Source organism: Dendropsophus ebraccatus, unplaced genomic scaffold (genome assembly GCF_027789765.1).
Source record: "Dendropsophus ebraccatus isolate aDenEbr1 unplaced genomic scaffold, aDenEbr1.pat pat_scaffold_1929_ctg1, whole genome shotgun sequence".
NCBI lineage: Eukaryota > Metazoa > Chordata > Amphibia > Anura > Hylidae > Dendropsophus > Dendropsophus ebraccatus.
In genome coordinates this window covers 14,603-25,520 of record NW_027209364.1, presented here as the reverse complement: position 1 = coordinate 25,520, position 10,918 = coordinate 14,603, and the positions used below count along the sequence as shown (strand labels likewise).

The following is a 10,918-nucleotide window of genomic DNA, read 5'->3' as shown; positions in this document are numbered from 1 at the left end:
AAAACCAAACGACAGCAGCCTGGTAACACCAGGGTGGGAAGAGCCATTGGTTTAGGCCCTCCCCAGCCTAAATCTTACCAGCCTGCTGCCGCCCGGTCCAGGAGCGCCAATTTTGACGCTCCGGGACCACTGGCACCGGCTCTTCCCAGTACCCCTGGTGGCATTGGGTACTGGGGTAATAATAGGGGGTTAGTGTTAGCCATTTATACCGGCTAACACTAGGCCCCAACTTAGTAATGGATTCCGTCTATTAGACGGCTTCCATACTAAGTCTATAAAGTAAAGAAATAAAGACAACACACAAGTTTAAAATATTTTTTATTCAAAATAAAAACACCCCACACCCTCATTGACCATTTTATAAAAAAATCAAAGAACAACCGCTGGTCATCGACGTAGTCCATGGAATCCGACATAATCCCAGGATACCGATATCTGAAAAACAACAAGGGAGAAACACACAAAAAACACACAAACAGGAGCACAACACCCATCATTGTGAGCGGTGTTGTGCACCTTACAGTATGCAGCATCTTTACAGATCGCTGCTTACAGTCTGGCCCCCAAGGGGTTAAGGGAGGATGTATTGTATCCCCCTTAACCCCCTGGGGGCCCAGACTGCACCCATCCCAGCAAGGAAGGGGTTAAGTGACCCCCCTTCCTTGCTGGGAGGGGTGCAGTGCCGGGGAGGGGGTGGGGAGAGCTCTATACTCACCCCGATGTGTCCTCTTCGCTGGTCCGCAGCACAATGAAGTGACTGTACTGCGGACCGGCTCATTATATGTGCGCTCAGCCGATCAGCCAATCAGCTGAGCGCACATATAATTCTAAATGTTTCTTCTAATAATGCTATTGTCATAACATAATTAGAAGAAACATTTGATGTTTTCATTAAAGTAAAGTGATGATTAGGTGGTTCAGGGAAGAAACAGAGTGCTGCACCTCACACCTATGGCTGATACTAGTGCCCTAGGCTAAATAAAAAACACATCAGAATTTTGTGTATGAATTGATCAAGCCATACTGCCCCATGTACCTCGTGCCGGTATCTGATACACATGGGTCCCTACACTAAGTCCACACCGTGCCAGTCAGTGGCCACCACCCCGCAGGCGTGCACAGCCAGGGAACGGGGGCCATGGGACGGCCCTGCGACCCCCATGCCACAGCACCAGACCCAAAAACACCACACCAGAACCCGGCCAGCACCGCCGGCGGAGAAGGTCGCCCCAAGCAGCACAAGTCTGGATAAGATATTACACTCACCATAGCTGCAGCAAACAGAATGGGAAAAAACAGGAGGGATTAAAAACCATGTGCACTCAGGTGTCTCCTGCTAATTGCGGTCATGTGGGTCTCACCAGGAGGAGTGCAAAACACGGAGAAAAGAGAGAAACAAAATGATTAGTGATGATTAGTACAGAATGCTCTATTGCCGGGAATATGAATTAACGGCTTATAGAGCTTCCTGTACTAATTAATATTTAATTAATAAAACACATTTTCGTTGAAATAAATACAGTTTCTTTGTTCAATAATTTAATTCTAACGAATCCATCATTGTGCAATTCAATATACTGTCAAAAAATAAATATATATATAAATATACATTTATTTATATATATATTTATTTTAACAGTATATTTAATTGCAAAATGATGGAATCGTTTACATTTAATTATTGAACAATAAAAGGGACTTTATTAGACAGAAAATGTGTTTTATTAATTCAATATATTAACCATGAGAGACATCGGCATTACTGCAGAGGATCGCAACCCCGGTAATAGCGATTCATGTAAACGTGTTCCCTGCTTTCCCAGATGCATCCAGAGGTGTTTGCATCACTTTCTTAACATGTTATTTGTTATTTTAGTTGAACCAGATTTCAAGTAAATGACCGTATGTTTTGAGCCGCATGTCTATTTTTTCCCACGGCCGGAGTTTCACCCGCACATTTACAGCCGCATAAAAATACAGCCGCACAGTTACAGCGTGTGAACCCAGCCACATACTGTACCTCTATCTCTGAAAGTATTACTGCAACATCAATTATTAAATAAAGGTTCTGGAGTGGCCATCTGAGTCTCCTGACCCCAATATCATTGAGCCACTCTGGAGAAATCTCAAGCACACAATTCATGCAAGACAGCCCAGGACTTTACAGGAACTGGGGGCTTTTTGCCGAGAAGAATGGGTAGCTTTACCATTATGATTGTCATTATAATTTAAAGAGAGAAAACACAGTAAATAACTTCAACCGACCACTAACCATAAGTGGAAAAGTTTGTGTTATCTATATAGTAAAAATGAAAGTCTGTCTGTCTGTCTGTCCGTCCCAAATAGACTTCCAAACGCCTGAACTGTTTGACCCCAAATTTGGCACAGATACATTGGGTACCCGGGAAGGTTATTGCGAAGGTCCCGTCCCCACCAGATGTACAGGAGAGGAGGGGGAGGGGGAAGAGCGGCGCCCCATAGAAATTAATGGGAAAATCTTCACACTGCACACAGGTGACATAATTAGCTGCAGCTGCCAAGCAGTTGGCAGTTGGGAGCCTTAGCAACCAATAGGATTACTACTTTCACAGGGAGCTGGAATCTGATTAGTTTCTAGGGCAGCTGCCTCACAACAGATCCACAGAAATAACTGGTAGACCCCCTACTCCAACTATACAGTACATGTATACAGGACCCCCTACTCATCTATACAGTACATGTATACAGGACCCCCTACTCCATCTATACAGTACATGTATATAGGGCCCCCTACTCCATCCATACAGTACATGTATACAGGGCCCCCTACTCCATCTATACAGTACATGTATACAGGGCCCCCTACTCCCATCTATACAGTACATGTATACAGGGCCCCCTACTCCATCTATACAGTATATGTATACAGGGCCGTATTACCAGCTGCTGCTGCCCTAAGCACTAAACCTGAGAACGCCCCATCCTCACTCACCAATTAGCATCAGGATTGGTAGTTAATAGCTTCACACGTCACATTTAACACCGCCACACCAAGCCTGACCAATACCGCCATACTGTGACTGGATAACACTGCCATACCAGACCTGACCAATACCACCATACTATGACTGGATAACACTGCCATACTAGACCTGACCAATACCGCCATACTGTCACTGGATAACACTGCCATTCCAGACCTGACCAATACCGCCTTACTGTGACTGGATAACACCGCTATACCAGACCTGACCAATACTGCCATACCCCCCCTTCGAAAAGACACCAGAGTTTCTGAACAGGAGGGTACTGCCTCTCTGCACGGTGCTATCCTAGGCACCAGACCATGGGTGCCTAATGGTAAATACAACCTTGCAAGTATACAGCACACTACAAGTATACAGGACCCCAAAACTATACACTACATGTTTACGGAACCTCCACCAACTGTATACTACAGGTATACAGGACCCTAAACTTTACACTTAAGGTATACAGGACCCCAAAACTATACACTACAGTATACAGGACCTCCACCAACTATATACTTCAGGTATACAGGACCTCCGCCAACTATATTCTACAAGTATACAGGACCCCAAACTATACACTACAGGTATACAGGACCCCAAAACCATACACTACAGGTATACATGACCTCCACCAACTATATATTACAGGTATATAGGACCCCAAAACTATACACTACAGGTATACTGGACCCCTAAAACTATACACTACAGGTATACAGGACCTCCACCAACTCTATACTACAGGTATACAGGAGCCCCAAACTTTACACTACAGGTATACAGGACCTCCACCAACTATACACTACAGGTATACAGGACCTCTGAATTATATACGACTGGTATTTAAGACCTCCACCAACTATACCCTACAGGTATCCAGGACCCTCAGACTATAAACTACAGGTATACAAGACCTCCACCAACTATACATTACAGGTATACAGCACCAACTATATAGTACAGGTATACAGGACTCCCGAACTATACACTGCAGGTATACGGGAATTCCCTAACTATACAGTACACTTATACAACCCCCCCCCCCCTCCAACTATACACTACTGGTATACAGGACCTCCCTCAACTATACAGTACAGGTATAACCCCCCACACACACACAACTACACACTACAGGTATACAGGACCCCCCAACTATGCACTACAGATATGCGAGACCCCTATAAACTATACACTGAAGGTATACAGAACCCCTCCAACTATGCACTACAGGTATACACTAATTCCACTGATTAACTCAGATGAAACAATACCTTTAGCTTGGCCTCCTGGGCACCTTAGAACAAATCCAATTAACACACTGACACTTTATACCCAGGCAGTGCCGGGTACATTTTCTAGTCATTCATATTTTCAGAAAAAAAGGTCAAGTATAAGTTCTGCCGGGGTAAGTAAACTTTTGAGAACAACTGTATATCAGAAGTAGTGGCAGCCACTAGGACCCTAAGCTCCCCCACCTTCCCTTCCTGATCAGTGTCTCCTAGGCCAGGCCTTATATATTGTGTATATATAATTTATGTATAAGTGTATAAGGTGTAACTCCACACACTACATTAGAAACATGAGATGTTACATCCTCTGGCTATGTTCACACTGCGTACGATTCCGTCCGCAGTTCGTACGACGCCGTACATGTGCGGCTGAAACTACGGGTGTGGGAAAAATCAACATGCGGCCGTATGCGTACGAACCGCGAACATACGCCCGTAGTACGGTTATGCTACCCTAGCTTGTTTCGAAGCGATCTGAAACAGGTCATTTACTTGGAAATCTTCGCCCAGCCCAATAAAACTCACAGAACCTTTTAGATCGAAAAATCAAGTTCAATTTGGCTGAAATAAGTACTTTGTACGGGACCGCATGGAAATCCACGGCCGTGAGTTCGAACATTTCCGTCCTCAAACAATGGTCTTGTTCATTTTTCACGGCTCAGTATACGATCCGGTCGTAAGTTCATACGTAGTGTGAACTGTGCGGCCGTATATCGTATACTTTCAAGGGAACGCATCAACCTCAAAACTACGTGCGTATATTCGCGGTTAGCACGACGGCCGGAAAGATACGTAGTGTGAACATACCCTCTAGCTGTGCAGAGCTGGTGGACACAGTCGTATTCTGTTTCTGTGCAGGACACAAGAACATAAGATATTGCAGCGTTATACCTCAGACATGTAGTCGCTATCCTGAGGTTTAGTCAGGTGATACCTGGTTTTACCTTTAGGTTTAAAATGTAACTTTTATTGTTCTGCTTTAAAATAACAACAGAAAGAAATCACCAGTTAGTGCAATTTTTAAATATTGCTGCCTCTTCTCGTAGTGCTGCAGTTGTGTCCACCGACACTATAGTTTTAATAGGATGGCCTCCTAGATCATAGGGCTTACACACATCCCCAGCCGGGGTGACTGCGTGTTGCTGTGAGGTTCCTATGCGCTCCTGATATCGGAGTCCTCCACTAAGCCCAGCCAGTGTCGGTGGACACAACTGCAGCACTACGAGAAGAGGCAGCAATATTTTAAAATTGCACTAACTGGTGATTTCTTTCCGTTGTTATTTTAAAGCAGAACAATAAAAGTTACATTTTAAACCTAAAGGTAAAACCAGGTATCACCTGACTAAACCTCAGGATAGCGACTACAGTAGAATTGTACCCACTATTAGGTTGGGATCGATTGTCTATGCCTCCGACATGTGTGATTCTTGTATTTCTTGTCTCTACAGCCGGAGATCACTTTATAGACCAACACAGAGAAGAGCTGATTGACAAAATAAATATTATCTGGCCAGTTATATCTGATCTGTATAGTAATAAGCTGCTGACAGGAGAAGAGCAGGATTATATAATGGAGACACCAGAGTCTGAGGACAGGATGAGACGTCTGTATGATATTATGAAATGCTATGAAGATGATGAGAAGGAGAAGGTTTATGACGCTTTGTATAAGTACAATCCAAGGGTCATTGGTTTCCTGGTAATCCAGAGAGATTCATCATCTTTAGATAAAAGTAAGTGTTTGTCTGGGACTGTCAGTCAGGTAGAGGACAGGACAAGACAATGAGCCCTGAACTGGACCCCCCCACACACATACTGTCCTCAGGGCAGTCCTAAACAACTGCGGGCAACGACGGTGACGGTCCTTATACTACTAAAATTAATATACACAACAGAGACAGACAGACAGACAAACACAGTAAGACAAAGTTAACGGATCGGGTCGATAACGGCAGACAGCAAAAGCACAAAATTGGATAACAAACGGATGGTCAGAGTCAAGCAAACAAGGTCAGGACGGGCGGCAGACAGAACAATAGAATGAATCAAGCAGAGGTCAAGGATAGTTAGAAATAGTATGAAAACGCTTAGCCTAGACAAACTAATAGCCAGCGACTTGCTGCTGACCACACAGACTATTTATAAGGTGAAGGAGTCCGGTCCAGATCCCCATTGGACTGGCGCTAAGATAGCAAACACCCTAACTGGCAGAGGCACCGGCCATTCAAGGGAACACAAGTCTGCTCAGCTGCAGGAATCAGCTAGCAGAGAACAGAGTAACCCTATCCTTGCCAAAAGTCTGAGAGACAAGGCGGGTATGGCTGAATAGATAAAAACAGAGCCCTGTTCACACCAGGTTCAGTGCCTTCTGAGCCGCACGCCCCTTACAGAGGAGTGCAAAGGCACGTTCCTTACAGTGTTACTGTGTTCTGTATCTATTCCTCCACATATATCACTCTCCTCCTCCTCTCTGTAGATACAGGAAGAATATTTTGTCTGTGAGAAATGTATTTTACATGAAACCTAGAAGTGATAGAAGTAAAAACAAGAAGAACTTCCCCTCATATAACCTTCCAGATCAGGACTTCTCAGGCTTTTACTGGGATCTCACCAGTAAGAACATAGTGATACCCAGACCTCATGGGGAGTTGATATTTAGGACAAAACTAGAATGTTATAAATCGGTGTATGTTAGTAAATGAGAGATTGCTGCCGCCAGAGAGAGGCGTGTACACATTGTCAGCAGTGCGCTATGCTATCAGTGTACCACACCACAGAGTCTACATACAGGAGCAGGGACTCCTGGGAATCCTCGGCCTCCCTGCTCCTGTACCTTGGCTCCTTACCATCCAGCTTCTGTTATGAGACCCGGCCCTCAGAATATGGGAAAGAATTAGCAGCGTGTACAGATAATGATGATGAAGAGGAGCGGCAGAAAATGGAGAAGGATTGGATTTATGAGGCAGTCACTGTGGAAATAGTAGGGATATATGAGGTGACAACATAAGAAATCTTTTTGCGGTTTCTCATGGAGGGGGGGGGGGGGGGGGTTACTCCTGATGTACAAATATTTTGATATATTGCTGGGGTCCTCTTACCACGTCTTCAGGTCCCCTGCTGAATGCTCCACTACTTCCCAGACAGATTCATCTCTGCAGTGACAGACCACAACAATATATCACAAATATTATTGACTGGAGTCCCCCTTTAATGCGCAGACATCATAGATTCTTTACTTTTACTGCAGTTCCTTATCCTCTGTGCTATGACAGATCAGCTAGAATACAATATAATACTGGAATGTACTATACCTCTAAATATAATACTGCCACATGATGTGTCCCCTGAATTCTGCCACATATTGTGCATCTAAATATAATACTTCCAAATACTGCGCCCCTGAATATACTTATATGCTTATGCTTATAATAATGCCACATACTGTACTCCTGAAAATAATGCCACGTACTGTACCTCTACATATAATACTGCCACAAAATGTACCTCTAAATGTAATAGTGGCACAAACTGTATGTTTAAATAGAATACTGCCATGTACTGTACCTTTAAACATAATACTGCCACATACTGTGCCACCTGAAAATAATACTTCCACATACTTCTTTCCTAAAAAATAATGCCATGTACTGTACCTCTAAATTGTTTACTTCCACATACTGCCCCCAAAAATAATAATGCCACGTACTGTTTCACAAATATAATGTTGCCACATACTGTACCCCTGAATATAATACTGCCTAAAACTGTACCTCTAAAGTTAATACTGCCACATACTCTATCTCTAAATATAATATTGCCACATACCGTACCCCGGAATATAATTCTGCCACATACTGTACCTTGGAAAATGGGGGACATCATGTAATGTGCGGAAAGGCTAACGGGAGGAAGGCAGTTGACAGTTGAAAGCTCCACCGCAAAATTCTGCTCAGTGTGAACTGGCCCTAAGCGTATAAGGTGTAATTCCCCACACTATATCAGGAACACGGGATGTTACATCCTCTAGATGTGCAGAGCTGGTGGACACAGACGTATTCTGTTTCTATGCAGGACACAAAAACATAAGATATTGCAGCTTTATACCCCCGACATGTGACAGAATGGCCCCAACATTGTCCCCAACATTATCTGCAATAAATGACACCATAAGACATTAGATTGTTACTCCTCATCCCTCTGTGTGATTCTTGTATTTCTTGTCTCTACAGCCGGAGATCACTTTATAGACCGACACAGAGAAGAGCTGATTGGCCGAATAAAAAATGTAGAACCAGTTATAGATGATCTGTACAGCAATAATCTGCTGACTAGAGAAGAGCGGGATTATATAATGGAAATACCAGCGCCTTACCTCATGATAAAACGCCTGTATAATATTATGAAATGCTATGATGAGAAGGAGAAGGGGATGGTCTATGACGCCTTGTATAAATACAATTCTATGGACTTCCATGGTTTCCATTCATTTCCTATAAGTAAGTGTTACTGAGATCTGTATCTATCTGGGGGCACACTACAAATACCGATACATTTCTTTTCTGTTTCTAACACAATGGAATAAATCGGTGTATGTTAGTAAATCTGAGATTACTGCAGGCAGAGAGAGGCCTGTACACATTGTCAGCCGTGCGCTATGCTATGCTGCCAGGAATTGATTGCCAGCCATATCCAACTCTCTCAGCCTATCACCACTCTGTTCTAGAAGGTTCCAACCTATGGAACTTTAAGTTTCTTCAATTTTCATTCCACTGTAATTAGCCTGATCTTAGTCCTTAAAGGGATATTGTCACCCTTCTTTCCAGCACCATTCTGAAGCTTATATTCTGAACATTTCATATCTTGCTGTATAAAGGATTTCTTGGTTGTCTCCACAGGATAGGGGAAAAGTAAGATTGCGGGGGTTTGAATTCTGTCCCCCCCCCCCCCCTTTCCCGATCTCCGTATTGGGTCACGGCTCTTGTGTTATGAATACAGCTGCAGGTACGGCATGTGACCTGTGGCTCTATTCATTCCTATGGAAGTGCCAGAGAGAAGCCAAGTACAGTGCTGTTCTGGCTTACTTGGCTGTGCGGGCAAAATTAACCTTTCCCCTATGAAAAGTTAATTTTGGCCTGACAACCTCTTTAAGAGGGGCAACTACAAGTAAACAGGAGTCAGCTTATCTACATCTGGGGTGACTATCTTTTTCAATTATTAGTAACGAAGGCCTCTCAACTCTAAAGGACTATCCCCAGCTTATTGGTTAAGTTGTGTCTAAGCCAAAATACCCCACTGACTTCTGCTCAATCTTCTTCATCCGGCATCATCTTTCTGCAAGAGCCGGTATTGACTGCGAGTACGGGTATCTTAAATCAAAAGTCCAGTGTGTGTTTGCGACCCAGGGAGGGCATATCACTCTGAGCTCCGCAACAAGTGCTGCAGCGTACCGCCACTGACGAAACTATAGGGGTCACAGGGGCCGAACTTGCTACCAGGCCCCTCAGCAGGGGGTGGCCGCAGGGCCATCCATTACCTCATTATATACAGCTGTCGCTGAACCGCTGGGTCACACAGACCCAGCAATACAGCTAGCACCTTGAACAGCTGTTTGGATCAGGGGAAGAGACAGAATAGATGCAAGGAGGATGGGAGCAGGGGTAGACTTGTCTGTAGACGGAAAGGAGAAGGAAGGGCGCTACAGCAGGAAAACAGCCTACCCCTACCCCTCCTTAGCTATGTGTGCTTTTGGCCTGAGAACTGATATTCTGTGGCTGTAGCTGCTGGTAGGGACTGTTTTTTTCTCCTTTTAAGAGTGGCTCACATGTACAGTGTGCCTCCCATGTGCCCCTAATGTACACTGTGCCTCCCATTAACTCTGTGCCTCCCATGTACACTGAGCCTCCCATTTACTCTGAGCCCCTCATGTACACTGTGTCTCCCAATTACACTCAACCTCCCATGTGTTCTTTGCCCCTCGTGTACACTGTCCCTCCCATCAGGGGTTGGCTGCCAAACTTTAGCCTGGGAGGCAAGCACACAGCAGTGGCCCATGAGTAGCGAACTATCGTCAAGGCACATATACTTAAAGGAGAAATCTTGCCAAACCTAAACATCCCAAGCCGCCAGGGGGTGAATGAAACATAGTAAATAATCCATACTTACCTGTCCCTGTGCCCCCATAGTGCAGCGTCACTGCTCACAGACCGGCCTCCTACAGCTCCTGGTCCTGCAGTGTCACATACTGGGGCGAGTGGGTACTTCCCGCCGGGACATGACAATGCGGGAGAAACGGGATAATGGCAAATGTGAGAGAGCTGTGAACCCTGTGCTGCATGGGCACTGGGATGGGTAAGTATAGGTTCTTTTTTATGTTTTTTACCCCCACCCCTGCCGAACCATGTGTTTTTTTTTTATAAGGCCATAGTTTAATCTGCTCTGGATTGGATTTTACCTGGTAAGGACATTGAAATCATACTATTACTGACCAAACCCTGTATACTAATATTACCAATAATACTAGTATACAAGGGACAAATAATACCACCACACCATGACCACATACTACAATCATACACTGCATTATAAATGGTTACTTAAAAATACTGTCACACCACGAGC

General features: G+C 44.3%; 1 protein-coding gene across 1 annotated transcript; it reads left to right on the top strand.

The window, feature by feature from the left end:
- Positions 1-5,748: 5,748 nt before the first annotated feature.
- LOC138775703 (uncharacterized) lies at positions 5,749-10,648 on the top strand (the record flags this gene model as incomplete). Its single annotated transcript, XM_069956010.1, has 3 exons — positions 5,749-6,033; positions 8,530-8,796; positions 10,483-10,648. Coding segments are annotated over 3 exons (718 nt in total), but the record flags the coding sequence as incomplete, so codon positions are not given.
- Between the last annotated feature and the right edge of the window lie 270 nt (positions 10,649-10,918).